General features: G+C 39.8%; 1 protein-coding gene across 1 annotated transcript in view; it reads right to left on the reverse strand.

Annotated features, from left to right (window-relative positions):
* The window catches only part of fig4a (FIG4 phosphoinositide 5-phosphatase a), a 60,847-nt gene that overhangs the window by 26,006 nt on the left and 18,719 nt on the right, over positions 1 to 16,122 (reverse strand). Inside the window, exons 12-20 of the mRNA XM_027000907.2 lie at positions 10,080 to 10,213; positions 9,141 to 9,257; positions 8,486 to 8,531; positions 7,725 to 7,873; positions 7,054 to 7,220; positions 2,685 to 2,823; positions 1,821 to 1,879; positions 1,082 to 1,229; positions 668 to 751 (exon numbers count right to left, since the gene is read on the reverse strand). Of these exons, the coding sequence (XP_026856708.1) occupies positions 668 to 751; positions 1,082 to 1,229; positions 1,821 to 1,879; positions 2,685 to 2,823; positions 7,054 to 7,220; positions 7,725 to 7,873; positions 8,486 to 8,531; positions 9,141 to 9,257; positions 10,080 to 10,213 (1,043 nt within the window). The remainder of the gene's footprint in view (positions 1 to 667; positions 752 to 1,081; positions 1,230 to 1,820; positions 1,880 to 2,684; positions 2,824 to 7,053; positions 7,221 to 7,724; positions 7,874 to 8,485; positions 8,532 to 9,140; positions 9,258 to 10,079; positions 10,214 to 16,122) is intronic.

Below are 16,122 nucleotides of genomic sequence, written 5' to 3' on the forward strand. Positions count from 1 at the left end.
TGTATTCTCACACTTTCTTGATGCTGCATTCTTACATTATCTACAAGTCATGCTGTGCCTGACTGATTCTACATTCTGACCAAGAAAATAATAATTCCAATATCCCCTACTTTCTCCATTCACTTCTTGTACCTTTTTAAACTCAAGACTTATTAGAAGGCCAGTGAGAACTTCGAATCCTTGCCCAAGTATGCTGTGTAGGTTTGTTGGGAAAGTCATACTGTGGATGGATCGGAAGCAACTAAGTGATTTGTTGGTTGTGAACCTAGAGACCTCCAGTATTAGGTTAACATCTCTCAAGTAAACTTTTACTTCCAACATGTTCAGGTTTCCTGATGTCAAAGCATGAACTCAGTGCTAGTGGCAGCACTCAAAGTTCTTCTCACATCTGTTCTTTATACTTCAGGCCACCATACAAAGGTTATTATGTATGCAAATATTTGTGAACTCGTATTTTTCTATTTGCTCTTTTTTATCCTCATATTCCTCACATCCATGAAAAGCCCAGTTCTACTTTTACTTCTTCAGCCATTAAGATAGAATTAGCTAAATTAATAAACAACTTCTGATTTTACATCCGAAATGTGTCCATCAAAAATATTTCTTCAGAAAGTAAAGACCATGGGAAAGCTGTTTGGTTTAGTAATGCGGTGAAGTCTATGCTCACCCCAGTACTGATTTCCCAGTCTCCTCCGGTTTACGCACTGTGAACGGGCTGGGATCTAGGCCAACGCTCTTCGGCATAAACTCCCTAAGACAGACAATAGTGAAACTAACACATCACTGGTTAAAGGTCACAGTTGAGGTGGCTGAGGGAAATGAAAGCATAACTGTAACTCTGTGCAAACACAGATGCATAATGAGGTAAATTAAATCCATTCATGTTATTACTAATACATTCCATTACATTTTGATTTATGGCATTTAGCTGTCACTCCATACTGACTTACAAAAGTGCCTTAGTTGTCTAGTAAGGGGAGAAATGTTAAGGACCAACAACTCCCTTACCACTCTAAATTAATGTTCACACAAGCTAAGATACATTAACGCAATGGCAGAAAATGAACGGGGTTGCACTGACCTCGCAGAGTTGGTCATGGCGATGCAGAACGTGTCGTCGAATGCCGTGAGCTCATAAGGTCTAAAGAACTCTGTGTACATGTCTGTGCTTTCATCATAACGATTCACTCGCTTCACCGACACTTTTTTCCTGTTCTTCTCACAGGGAACTGCAGTAAGAAGAAACACCAAATTCAAGATCTCTGTGCATACAGAATAGATGTTTTGTTGTAACCCTCTTGCACAAAACATGCAATACAAGTTCCAGGAAGGTTCTGTGAAAATGGCTAAAGAGTCTGCACTCAACTTAAAAAACCCCATTATTAAACGTACTCTGAATAAATATTCAGACAAGTATTTGGGTAAAATTAAGTTAAGTTGTAAACTTGACTGAGTTTGCCAAATAACTCTGTAATTTCTATGTTTACAAGTTGTGAAAACATGCTTACATTTAAAGCAGTATCATCTATTTAGAAATTAGAATATGGTGTAAACAGGTAATTAAACTGTACCACTACAACAATCCATAACACATTTAACAGGATTATTACTATGAATCCAGCCTTTCATGAACTTGCGATCTATATGCAAATCATGTACTTCAAACATTTTAGAGATATCAAAATATGTAGAACATTCTATACTACTTCACTGCAACCACAGTGCTATGCTGTTAATTTGAGAAGTTACAATGAATTTCCAAATCATTTGTTACCACTAGTAAATTTGCACCAAAAGAGTGACACAGAAAGAATAAATACCTTCATCATATGGCACAGGAAGGTAGGAGAGCACCCCCTCTGACCACCAGTATGTGTAACTGCAAATGGAATAAGAACACAATACAGAATTTCACCACTTCAATTTTGAGTTATTCAAAAGACAATTTTTGGCATAATAGTGAGCTCTAAGGATCTCTACAAATGTGTTTTGCATCAGCCAAAATGCCCTCACGTCCAGCAACCCACATAGACCATTATAATGCCCTCCTTGGCCGCCAATCATTTTGCAGGAACAAAAAAAATAAGGCCGTTTATTCAATTTGCCCCCAAATGTGGAGTAATCGTTTCAACGCATGTTTACCAGAGCATGGTTTGCGGCAAGAAAAACAGGTTAGATTCCGGCCTTTCCTGGATGACTGCTGACCCATTAGTACCCAGAATCTACCCAGAACATTCAGAACCTTTATCTTTATTACTCTACAGACACAGAGTAATCTGGAGCTCTGCTTACGCAAGGCCCTCAAACGTGGGGGTAAGCGAAGTCGAGCATGTCCCAGTCCCGATTACCAAAAGTGGGTCACAATGGAAAAAGATGGGGCCTATCCACCATGGACCCCCCCCCCCCCAAAAAAAAAAAAACTGAAAGAAAGAATCAAATAGCAACAGGGCATGGTAAAGACTTGAAGCTAGCGTGTCCTCTGTGTGTGGTGAAAAGATTACATCAAACGAGTGCAAAAACAGGACACAGGTGTTACACAGGTGGAAGAATAACATAACAATTATGATTTTAAAACAACTGTCTACTTAAGAAATCTGCTCTTGTTCTCTACATAGTTGCTTAATTAGAGCTTCCAGTAATTCCCCACTTTCTATGGTCCTGCACATGCATAGAAGAACACACACCTGCGTCTCTCTTGGGGCAGTGCCATTGTGTTGCTCTGGTGGAGGTAGAAGTCAGTGGGCAGCTCCCACAGGTGAGGCTTGGTTTCGGAGGGCTGGTACACCTGCAGGAAGAGGTTTATGGCATCCTGCCTGTCAGCATCTGGGAGACAGCCCAGGGAGAGGGAATGCAAGCAGAGAAGAAGAGAGGGTTAAGAGGGTCAGAATAAAAATATCATGTATGTATGTAAGAAGGGATGCACGCACACACACGCACGCACAGACAGACAGACAGACAGACAGACAGACAGACAGACAGAGGGGGCTGGATAGTCAGACAGACATGGGAAGAGAATGAGGCAGTAACAGTTGTGATATAATGGGAGTGGGAAGCACTAAGGCCAAGCACTCAGTCAACAAATATCCTGTGGTGGGGAAATATTCTGATCCCGGCTCACCAGCTGGGGTGTCTGTCCCACTCACTGGCGCACTAACTGTAAAGCCACATGCACTGCCAACTACACTAACAGCCTGTAATTAAGAGTTAAATTAGGGGGTCTGGGGGCAAATTTCTGTGAAATTTGTCTCGCTAACACATTCTCTCTCTGTCTCTCTCCCTCTCTAACACACCCTCTCTCTATCATTCTCTCCAACCCTCTTTCTAACACACTCGCCATCTCTCTTGCTCAGTCTCTCCCTCTCTAACACTCTATCAAAATTGCTCTCTCTATAACTTTGTCCAAGTGTCGTGCTTTCGCTCTCTTTATAGCTCGCTTACTCTCCCTTTCTCTGTCAGCACCACCAGTGTCATATTTACACAGCAAGGCTGAGATGACAAATCATGCTAAACCTGCTATCATGTTTATTTGTAAAAGTCAAAGCCAAGCATGAAACTTGCACCACTGTTCACCAACCAGTTTGCTTTGGATGCATGTGCTGCAGTATGGCCAAAAATTTAAATTATGCATAAATGAAAAACACTGATAGTACAGCATCTCTCATGGCATTTTTTTTTTTTTAATAAGTGAAACTAATTCAGCTGCTTAAATAGACATACTTTTGTATGTTAACAGAGGTTTTTACTACTGTGATGGCCCTTCACTTTTAATAAGGATCATATTTATTAACTGATGTAACTAATAAATATTTAAATACAATATTAAAATTCAATATGTAATATTTAAATAGAATACAAAATCAATTAAATCAATTCAAATATAAACATGTATATAAACAACAGTTTGTTCATCAACTAACTAATTGTATTTACATATCATTATCTAAAGTATGTGCTTTAACTTTAAGCACCATTCAATCTGACTGAACATCAATTTCATGTGCATGAATCTTGCCATCCTCTGACTACTGAAAAGCAAGGCAGAAGCAACAGTGAGACAAGAAAATACTCTGTGTAGCATTACTTCAACATTCACAAACACGATCCCAAGAAGTGAGATGTATGTGTGACACAAGCAGCACAACCACCTACAAAGTATATAAAGGTGTGTATGAGGTGTGGTCAGCTGCAGCCCAAACAACATATAAATTAGGCTACAGCCTTGGTTCCCACATGTATATTTTACAAACCCATTGTTTGTAGTGCCAGAGATTTTATGAACACTTGCAGGGCTATAGTTAATTTGCTCTAATGAAATAACCTATATGAAATGCCTGACCTAAGATCATGAACCTGTGCTTTTCATCACAAAGTGTGAGCATATTACCCAAAGTTATATGATGTTATATACAATGATAACAAAAAACATACAGCACAAGAGAGCTGCAACATTCACCATACATGGAAATGAGGGCAGCTTGATTATATTAGCTGAGGGGAAGATTTCCTGCGAGGAAATGCATAACCACTAAAACTCTAAATGCCAAAACACTGAAACTAACTCTGCTATGTATTTGAATTACACCTGGAAAATTCACATGATTAAGCTACAGATAACCATCCTAACAAAAGTCTAATTCCAACTTCTGGGAAAGGAAAAAAACAAACAAACAAAAAAAAACAGCAAGTGTATCAGCACAAAAATGGCCCACACTTGTCCCAATGCTATTACTTTTATATCAGTGGTCTGCTACACTTAAAATGCATTTTTATTTCAGTCATTTGCTTATCACCCTCAGAGTAAATGACAATTAAATTCTATGTGAATGAAAAAACAAAAGATAATTAAAAGAATAAAAAGAAAATAAAAATAACTAAATAAAAAGATGCTCCCATTCAGATGAGATATTTTCAAGCCTTTTTAATTTCTTAATGTTTTTCTCTTTTTTGTAGACTTAATCCCTTGCTAATTTCAACAACTATTAGACGTTCTTTAATGTTCCAGCTTTAGATAGCATGAGGATGCGTCAAAAGAAAACTGCACATAAATAGACAAAAATTAACCCTGTCTGAATGAGCTGACTCATAACAGATACTGGCAACACTGTGTCCTCCATTCATGAGGAGAAGGAAAACGTGAAGCGAGAGAGAGGGGAAAACGCACTTGGAAAAAGTAATGATAGGGAAAAAAGGTGAGGATGGCCCAGGTTACTGTGACACAAGACAACCTAATTGCTAAAATATACACATATTAAAGTATATCCGCTTTTCTAAAAGTTTTTTGTCCCTTATCTTCAAAACCTGACGGGACAGGCATGTCTGGTGACTGAGCTGCAGTATATAACCATTACCACTAGGAACAGTGTTTGGATAAATGTAAAAAAGCATTGCAGTGGGCAGTATCGCAGTATTTGATTATACTATGTTATACTCAACAATCTTCATTAAATCACACCTGTAGCACGGGTTAGGGTTCACATGAATCACTCTACTAAAAAATGCCCTACACTATTATAAAAACATGACATTTCTGGCATCAGAACAGCTTTCATCAGACAAATGCAGTTTGCAGATTCTGTATCTTAATTTAGGAGTGCTACTCCAAGATCAGCACTAATTAATCAGCACCAATAGCAAATAATAAACTGACCAGTATCACTAAAGATTTCAGGTCAGCACTTCTACAGAATAAAAAGCAAATATTTATTTCTTCACACACTTCCATATTATTGTCCTGCAGGTTAACACACAAAAACAATCACCTGTCTGCCTTTCTATCGTCCAAACTTTACACACAGTGACTACATGCCGAAAGTGACAATATTCTATAGGGATAATCTTATAAATTCTTCACTGGGACTCGGAGGGAAGCAGCAGTAATTGTGTTGATCTTGGCCCAATGCCGGTGACTGCACTTCTCTCATATTCTCCTGTCATCATCATCTCGCTAAGGAACACAGCAAACTAAAAATTAAATAGCCAGAGGGGAGAGCTACAGACTTACAGTTTCCTGAACACCCAGGCAACAAATTACGAGTGGAAACTAAATGTTTGTGGAACTCCTTAGTTTCAAAGATAAGAAACAAAACATCACAAACAAGGTTTAGTTGCAAGCACTGATTCTCCATAGAACATAGAGATGGCTTTTGGCACCTTTGGTGACTGAAGGCTAAGGACTTATTACTTTCTTGACTGGGCTCAAGGGTAGAGCCATATTTTTAATATGGAGGTTTAGAGGAACACCAAAGAGTTCTGTAACCATGGAGAACAGACAATGATTTGTTGCCACTAGAAACAAGGAGGGTGCATAATAACCACAAGGGGCCATATTTAAAAGGGCCAACCATGTTAGGCAGAATATTACCCTCTAATGATTGAGTAAGTAAAATAAAATGAGGGGCAATTAAAGTCTTGACAGTGTAATGTAGCTGTGGCTAAATATTTTTATTTTATTCTTCACTGATCCTAATATGTTCATACTAGATGAATGATAGGTATGTTTCTTTCAAATAAAGATTTATAACAAAGCTAGTTCAGTACCAGATTTTTAAAAACCAACTGGAGCACTTTATCACCCTTAGCAAATATAAGAAAAAAACATGTCTTGTTCTTGTGTATAGCAAGCAATTGTATTAAATCATATTGTACAATAGCCACAGTGTATAATTAAAATGAATAATAAATAAGTATGAAAAATGAGAGTTGCTGATCAAGAAACCGATTGCTTGTACCAGTTTCAATATAAAACTCTAGAACCTTCATTTGGCTGAGTAATAAATTCTGATATGTTTTCATAAACAGCAGTATCTATTTCACAGTAGACAAATCAACACATGTACTATCCTCATGTACAGGCTGCATGGTTTCTCTCACACACAGGCTACAGTCATTTTTCTGAGCATTTATATTGTGTATAAGGAGGAACTAAGTTAGTCCTAGTAAAATCAAACTTGGGTAACTTTGGTTTTAGGAAACACTCACTTTGCAAACATTATATATGGACGTGTCTATGTTTATTAATATGCAACAGTGGGCAGGGTCATGTACATGTGATACCTGAGAAGGCATTGCTGTAGTAACGAGATAGTGTCTGCATGATGTCCTTGGAGTGCTGTGTCCACGGGGCAATCTTGCGATATGTCTTGACTCTGTGAACCAGTTGAGAGCCTCCGTACTGCAGAGACAGCGTGTCACCATGATCTTCATACAGCTCCTCAAACAATCTGTACATGATTCACAAAAATTCAACCCAAATTCAGGTCTCATTATGCTGCCCCACAGAAGCAATCCAATTCAGCCCCAAGAACATCTCAACGTGCAACAACTTTATTTCAGTGCTTTGGAGACTCTGAACTGAATTATTCAGTACGTATTTCAGCAGTTGGACCAAAGACTACTAAACAGGACAAAAATCCACACACTCTCACAAACATCAAGCATATAAAAGCAAAATCTGGATTGTGGCTTTAAACACCACTGATAAAAAGTACTATTGCAAACTTAACACATGAAAGAAATTGGCATCACTGCTCAAAAAATGATGATTAATGGTGTACTCAATTTTTAAATTAGAAAACAACTAACCAAGTTTAAACTTTTATTAGATTTATTTTCAATCTAATTTCAATTTTAATAGTTTAGAACATTTCAGATAGTCATATCACACAAATAGCATCAGGTAAACAGGAAAATACAGGAGAGGAGTGTATACATATTTTAGATGGTACCTGACACAGTCTGTGTCAAACTGTAGTTTTGGCTTGTCAATCATGCCAAGTGCATAAAGCTGATAGGCCAGAGCACACTTTCCAACCATGAACTGGGCGGTATTAGTGCGGTCCAGGCAATCCACACAGTTTGTCCTCAGAACTCCAGACTGACAAGGAATCACAAGCACCAGTGAGGAAAATATCAATTCTGCTTACATAAATTGTCTCACAATACTGTAGCTAGAGAGTTCTCAATTCAAGTCAAATATCAAATTATCATCTGATTTTTCCCTGATTTTTATTACCTAAAAAGATGAATTTCCATGACCAATAGTGAATGGAAAAAGAGGCTACTTTTGTTAAATGGGCTCAGAAAAATCAAGTAAACCTAACAACCACACACACATAGTACAGGAAATGTGGGAAAAATATAAGATTTTGATAAATGGCAACAGAACTTTATAACTTTAAAGATGGCAACAAAGCTTTAATGATGCTACAAAATTCCCTGCTATTCTATGATCTCACCCAACAAATGTTCCCCTGACTTTCCATGTCAAGAATACTTTTTAAATTCCATTACATTGCAAAAATTCCATGACCAGTGTGAACCTTGTAGAGAGTGTTCTGTGTTATTTTTACTTTTATGACAAAACATAAGATAAAAAGACTATACTGTTTAATGAATTACTTTGTTTATGGGCTATATATGGATAAATGGGCATGCACACTCAGTTTATGTGGGGAGGTGTGTGCACATGTATGGTTAACGAGCATACCTGTATTCTGCCATGAGCAGTCACCAGTCCTCCCAAATCACCCCATCTGCACAAAGAGGGCAAAGGAGCCTGTCCAATCAGCTTTCTGCCAAACCACTCCAAAACACTTTAGATGAAATACCATTCTCCTGCAGCTGTCACTTCGATCAGCCTGCATCTGCCCCACCTCTGCCATTTTATGCTCTCTAAAGCTCACCATTTTCTAATGGGAATATACATGTCAAACTGATGGCACATTTGCCTGTTCCGTGCTAATCCGTGTCCTGAAGCATTTAGTATCTCTCTCTCAAAAAAAAAACGACAACCAAAAATCCCCGACATATGGGAAATTCAGTTGACTACAGCGTAAGATCTGGATGCAGTAAGTAATTGTTGAAGCGGCATTTTCTGAGACAAGAAGCATCATTTAGAATGCCTGCTTCAGTAGCCTTGGCCAAAGACGGATCTCTTCATGCATGGCGAATGCCAACCATTCTTTTTCCGTTCTTTCATTCATCTCATTTCAAAGTTCTTCGAGACCTGTGGCCTTGCAGCCATGGACCACTTTATGGATCTGCAAGAAAGTTTACAAGGCCTAACATTTTTCTCTCAGTTACTTTAAATAATGGTTGATTTTACTGAGATGTGCAGTGTGTGTGTTTATATCTGTCCTCACCTCTCGTCAGGTCGCAACGTGTGACAATAGAAGTCTGATCGATTGACGAAGAAGCCAGTCCTCTTCACTACATTCTCAGCAATCATCCCCAACCGGTCCAGCACATTACAGAGTTTACTGCACAGAAAGGAGGCAGCACATTACTCATTTACTGCATAGCCACAAACAATACCCTTCCAAGAAGAAAATCTATGAAGGGTGATACCTTTGAGGGGGTGTTGTAAAAGTCAAATTATTTTGAAAAACACAGAGGACTACATCTAAATCTCATTGTATTTAATAATCAGAGCTAGTGGTTGATATCAGCATTTTATATTTGCTGTCTGCCTCTCTGCTCTCTAAAGATTGGCATGGGCCACTGAAAAACTGATATCAGTGAACCACTAATTTAAAGATTGAGCAGCTGCTAGCATGCATAGCAATTACTATGGAAGGTGTAGGTTAGAACTGGCACTATCTATAACACAAGTCAACATACTATTTAATGTCCATGCAATGAGTTGGAGTTTCTGCTTGTGTGTGTGCATATGGAATAGTTTTGCATGGCTGTTATCATCAAGCCACATTACTTTGAGACACACTCATTTCTAGTCACTAGCAGACAAGTCTGAGTAAACTCTTCACCATCAGCTCGAAGGCCAAGTTCAAGCCTGAATCACTAGGAAACCTATGTCCAAACCATCAGCCAATCACTGATCGCTAGTTAGTGCTCTATGTTCAATTTGCCTCAGTATCCCCATCTAAAGCAGACTCATGATTCAGCCTGCATTTTGGAATGTCACAAATTTGGAATGTTACAAATGCATAATTTGTTTGTATCTGCTAATATTTACTTATTATTTACCTGCCACCATTGGTAGGTTGAGCAAAATGACCTGCATTGAGAACGCAGCAGGTGCCAACCTTGACTCACAAGCATGCATGCACACATACACACACCTCTTGGTGTAACGAGCCATGTCCCAGGCAATATAGTCAATGCAGTGCTCAGGGGGGAGGAACTGGTTGAGGTTGGTAATAGCCGGATAGAGCTCCTCACTCAGGATCTTTTCATGTTTCCGCTTCTCTCGTTTCTGTTGAAATTCAAGCACGGATCATGAGTATCATCACAGAGTGAGTCACTCAAACTCTGGAAAGCCATCTCGAATTATTGGTCATGTTATCCACATGCACCAGGATTTTTATATTCTTAATCAGACAGGCAGGGTTGTAAAAAGTGGGCACTTATTCTAAATACACCGAGAGATCACAGATTACATACTGCAAAACCCATTAATCAGGTTTGTTGCAAATCAATACACTGCAGAAATACAATTTATTCACTTTTTTTTATGTAATCAGACAATCATATTTAAAAAATCTCAATTCCATTTCAGTTTCGGTTGTTCACTGTACAATTCATGGTTCGTTCTACAACTTAAGTAGTAATGATCTTTATATGTAACCACTTCTATGTCAGTCATTTTAAAATAATTCATTGAAAGCTTTCCATAATGTAATTAGTGATGAAAAGTAGTCAAGAAAGCAAGTTTTTCCAAAATCAAATTCCAGACTGTGACATTACAGGAACTACAACTAATCACCTCCACAGTAAAAATCTCAAAGCTACGTATGCCATCTTACATTAATGACCAGCACCAGAGGTGTAAAAAAAAAAAAATATATATTTTTTTTTTAAATCACTCTCTCTTTATTTGATTATGCAACCACTTATGTTTAACCACTCTGCCTGGGGTTGCAGATGGATGCTTAAGAGAACCGACTCTTCCATGATGATGATGATAATAATAATAATAATAATAATAATAATAATAATAATAATAATAATAATATGATGATGATGATATGAGTGGTGGGACCAGAAAAAATCACAATCAGTTAATGTAATTGATGTTTAAATCTATACACAACAGAGTCATGTAATGAGTGTAGGTTGTTTTAGCCAAAGCAGCCTAGAATCCAAAGTGATCAAGGATTTGTTCTGACAGGCACCTCAAAGGATTTTATAGCACCTGAAGGTCAAAAAGCCACATAAATTCTTGCTTTTTCCAATCAGGTTCAATCTTTATTTGCATGTAGTTTCATATAGGACCTGAACTGGATCTGTGCACATGCGACTCAGATTGATTGGTCAGATCAGATTTCAAGCATCTCAGCATTATTTCATAGCTGCAAAAGCAAAAATAATTAGCTTTATTGTTAGGCCTGAATATGGCTCATAACTAACATTACAACACTGTGCTCTAGAGAAGATTTTTTTATTTACATCTCATTTGCCATTTCCCCATTGTTCCCTGCAAGAGAAGAAACTCGCAGGCTACAAGCTTATTAACATAATGAGAAAATGTTTCCTGAGCCAAATGCAATTGAGCACAGCCATCACTCGGGAAGGCCAAGAATGAACACACACACACACACACACACACACACACACACACACACACACACACACACACACACAGTACTTAGAAGATAAAGCACTGTTGCTCCCCACACCTACACCACACACCTGTGGTTGTCGATACTATTAATTTGCATTTCAAGTTTAGATTTTAGGTGTTAGTAGAGGTTTCATTAATTTGCACCAAGTTATAGATCACTCACTTATCGGTTGCTTGTAGTCTCTATGAAAAGTGATTTTTGACTAATAATTGCACCATTAATATTTGTTATTTTGAACAACTTTAAATGTTTAAAGTTACAAAATTGTGGTCAAGGTAACATAATTGGCACTCATTTGAGAACTAGTTTTACTGAAGCTGACTGACTAGAACTTCTACATCTTTGTGTGTTTCATATATACACTGGCTGTTAGCAAAACAAACAATTTCTCACAGCACGACTGAATCTATTTTAAAGTCACATTAAGTTGGCCTTCTATTCTGGTGTTGGGAAATGCTTGTTAATGTATTAGGTAATTCCATGGGTAACTGGTGGCACTGAGTGTGGATTAACGGTGCTGGTGGGGCTGGGTATTGCCTTAGCTGCTGGGAGGCAAGTGTGGATTACACAGGTTAGGAATTATTGACTGCGTGGAGGCAGCGCAGTTGTGTTTGCTACTGGTATAGTGTGTAAGGCCAGTATGGAACTGGTGGCACTGAGCATGCATCAGTGGTGTCAGTGGGGCTGGGTACAGCCTTAAGAGGCTCCACAGGGGGTCCAAGCACTGGCTCGAAAACATGCAAAAGTGCATGGCCATGTTTACTTCCTTTTTTTATAAGGGCATTTACATTGTACTGAAAAATGTTACGGTGTCTTACATCATATGGTTAGTGGGCATTTATGTGGGCTACTGGCTAATAACTTATGGAATTATGAAAAAACAATTATATAAACAAACAAAAAAAAGAATACCAAAATATTTAATCGCAAAAAATTTTTTATATTCATCATTGTCAGACTCCAATATAATTTCTTTAACTACAGAAAGGAGGGAGTCCCACAGACTTGAAGGGAGCATGATTATCCACGTGCTTTTATCAATACACAGAGCTTACAAATAAATACGTGCCCACACACACACACACACACACACACACACACACACACACACACACACACACACACACACACACACACACACACACACACACACACACACACACACACACACACACACACACACACACACACCTGTCCAAAGACTCACATGCACTCACATCTCCTGCCATACACAACAGACCATTGTGTTTTTATGGTTAATGTCCACTACTGCTTTTGGCACCTTTCTCTTTTATCATGTATCACACTCTCAGGCAAAAGGGATATGGTACCAAAGCTGGTATTCATCAGCAGTTCAAGGCCAGCTTCTAAGTGTGTGTCAGAACAGGGAGGCAGCAGCAATTATCCCTTTGTTCTCTCCAACTCGTGAGTTACAACATGAGATATGACAATTCCAGACAGTGGATTTACACCAAAGTGTGAATTTGTGTTCAAAAATCAAGAGGCTGATCCTCTTGTGTGTGTGTGTGTATGTGTGTGTGTGAGTGTGAGTGAGAGAGAGGCAGGCAGCACAGACATTCGTCATTATCGGCGATCACTCAAATGAGGATGACGCCCGTCAAGGTTACTTCTGTGTCCTAAGATGGCTTGAGAGAGTTGGGGAAGGAGATTCTGTTTGGGAGTTGCTTCTGCAAATTTGGATTCTCTTCCCTCTCTTTTCGTCATCGTCTTCTGCCTGCCTCATTGGAGAGGCACTCGGTCGCAAAGTTGACTGCTGCTTGATGGATCATGCGCTGCCATAGGGGACAATCCATGGCGAGGGCTTCCCAGTTAGCAATGTTGCTCTGGCCTTTTTTAAGGTAGGTCTTGTATTGCTTACTCTGACTGCCCTAGGTTCTCTGGCCTCAGCTCAGTTGGGAGTAAGAGTTGTCTTGGGAGATGGGAGGCAGGCATTCTGACAGTGGTCTGTCCAGTGGAGTTGGATCTGCAAGACTAAGGCTTCAGTACTGGTCATCTTTGCCTCAGTGAGGACACTGAAATTGATGCAGCAATCCTCCCAGATAAAACAGAATCTTCTGCAGGCAGTGATGACTAAATCTCTCAAGACATTTCAGGTGGCAATGGTATGTAAGCCAGGTCTCCCACCAGTACAGAAGAGTAGTGACATAAACCTTATAGACAATTAGCCTGGTTTCCTTCTTAAGGTCATGGTTCTTAAAGTCCCACCAAAGCAGTTTCCTAAAACATGTGGTGCTACAACTGATGCAGCGCTGGAGGTGCTCTTTATTGGTTGCCTTTTTGGTGGTTGCCAAGTTGGGGGAAGTGCTCAAAAATTCCCCCAGAGTTTTTCCAGTGATGGTGATTGCTGAGGGCTCAGTTACCTTGCCAGGGACATCTTGGCAGAGGATCTTGGTTTTCCCCAATATTGAGGGTCAGTCACAGGCTATTGTAAGCTTCTGTGAAGAGGTTGAGAGCGGTTTAGAGTTCCTCTGCAGAGTGGGCAAAGATAGTGCAGTCTGTACACTGGAGGCTGATGACAGTCATCTTGGTCACTTCTGTCTTGGACTTGAGGCAATATAGGTTGAACAGTCTCCCCATCAAGCCAGTACTCAAACTCAATGTCAGAGATTAGAAAAAGAATAATGTGGAGTTAGATGGTGAAAAGTGGCGGCACAATGAGACAACCCTGCTTGACCCCTCTTCTGACAGTGATCCGTTTCTGTCCCATTGTAGACAGTTCTGTACCATTGGACAGTTGCAGTCATCTGGTCTGAGGATCATGATAAATATGGTACAGCATCCGAGTCTAGATGAACTCTTACAGAGGGCCTCCCGATTGATGGAATCAGAGTCCTTTGTCTGGTCAATGAAGGCCATGTACAGCTTTTGTTGCTCATCAGGGCATTTCTCTTTGATTTGCTGGGCTACAAGTATCATGTCAATAGTACCTTGAGATGGTCTGAAGCCACACTGAGACTCAGGAAGGATTTCCTCAGTAAGTGAGAGATGATTTCGGAGCATGCAGGGGAGGATTTTCCCAACAGTGGAGAGCAGAGAAATGCCGTGGTAGTTTCCATACTCTGATTTGTTGTCCTAATCTATCTTTTCAGCATTCAAGATCTTGCTCATGACCTCTTGAAACTTGCATGCAAGTGCCTTGCCAGCAGTCTTGAATATCTCTGCGAGACATGTGGGATGCAAGCTTTATTTCCTTAATTTCTTTGATTGTTTGAATGATCTCTTCTAAAGTTGGCTGTTCACCCATGTGTCTGTTTTCTGGTTGCTGAAAAACTGCTTTAATGGTGCCATCTGTCACTACAGATTAGTGGTTGAGCAATTGTTTGAAGTACTCATTTCAGCGTGTCAAGATAGGAGCTTAATTTTTCAAGAGGGATCCAGCTTGGGATCAGATGGACCCATTTCTGCTCGGAGTGTAGACGGTCTTTGTCATCTGAAAGAAACTCCGCATATCATGGCAATCAGCAAAATTTGCATCTCCTTAGCTTTCTCTTCCCTCCATTTGCTCTTGATGTTGCAGACTTTCCTCTGGATTCCAGCTTTGAGGCATTGGTATTGCATGCAGTTTTGTTAAGATGTGACATCATTCTGTCTTGTGCAGAAAGCTTTGCTCTTGCAGTCTAGGAGGTCCTGAATTTTTGCATTGTTCTCAACAAACCAATCCTGGTGTTGGAGCATGGTGTGGCTGATGGTCTCAGAGCATGTATCATGGATGGCAGTTGTGAGAGCTCTTCACTGCTGTTCAACACTTGCATCAGCAGAGGTCAGGCATTCGAGCCAAACAGAGAGGCTTTCGTGAAGTTTATCTGTGTGAGTTTCTCCCTGCTTATCTTTTTGATGCAAGCCAAATGTTCATGATGGTGTGAACCAGGCGGTGGGCTGTCAAGAAAGAAGCCATCAAATGCATAGCCTGTGTGATTTAGATGGCCTTCTGGTCATGGGCACGGAAAATACATAGTCCAGGAGACACCGGTGTTTGGATCAGTGATGCATCCATGTAGTTTTGTATTTGTTCTCCTGGTAGAACAGGGTATTGGTGATGACAAGGTCAGAAGATTGCCACTGAAGTTGGCTTTTCCCATACCTTCTTTGCCAAAGATACAACTCCCTAAGTTCACTCCCAACCCTTGCACTGACGTCCCCCAACAAGATCAGTTTGTCCTCCTTGGGGACAGCAGTCAGTGCCACATCCAGATCTGAGCAGAACTGCTCCTTGATGTTCTCCTCTGTAGCCAAAGTTGGTGCATAGGTGTTGATGGTGGCTAAATGTTGTTATTCAGATAGAGGTGAAGGGTCCTGAGGTGTTTGTTGATGCTTAAAGGAGGGCAAGTAAATTGGAATCATGATGATCTTGATAGAAAAGCCAACAACACGGATGCACTAGTAATTGGCCGGTAGTCTTTTCCAAAGGAAGGTGTAGCCACCACTGTCTTCCCCGAGTTGTCCCTCACAGGGGAGGTGTGTCTAGCTCCGGGCTGCAATAACAATGTTGTATCTCGTGAGTTCTCTGGTCATTATGGCA

The sequence above is a fragment of the Electrophorus electricus genome, chromosome 8 (assembly GCF_013358815.1).
Source record: "Electrophorus electricus isolate fEleEle1 chromosome 8, fEleEle1.pri, whole genome shotgun sequence".
In the NCBI taxonomy this organism is placed as follows: domain Eukaryota; kingdom Metazoa; phylum Chordata; class Actinopteri; order Gymnotiformes; family Gymnotidae; genus Electrophorus; species Electrophorus electricus.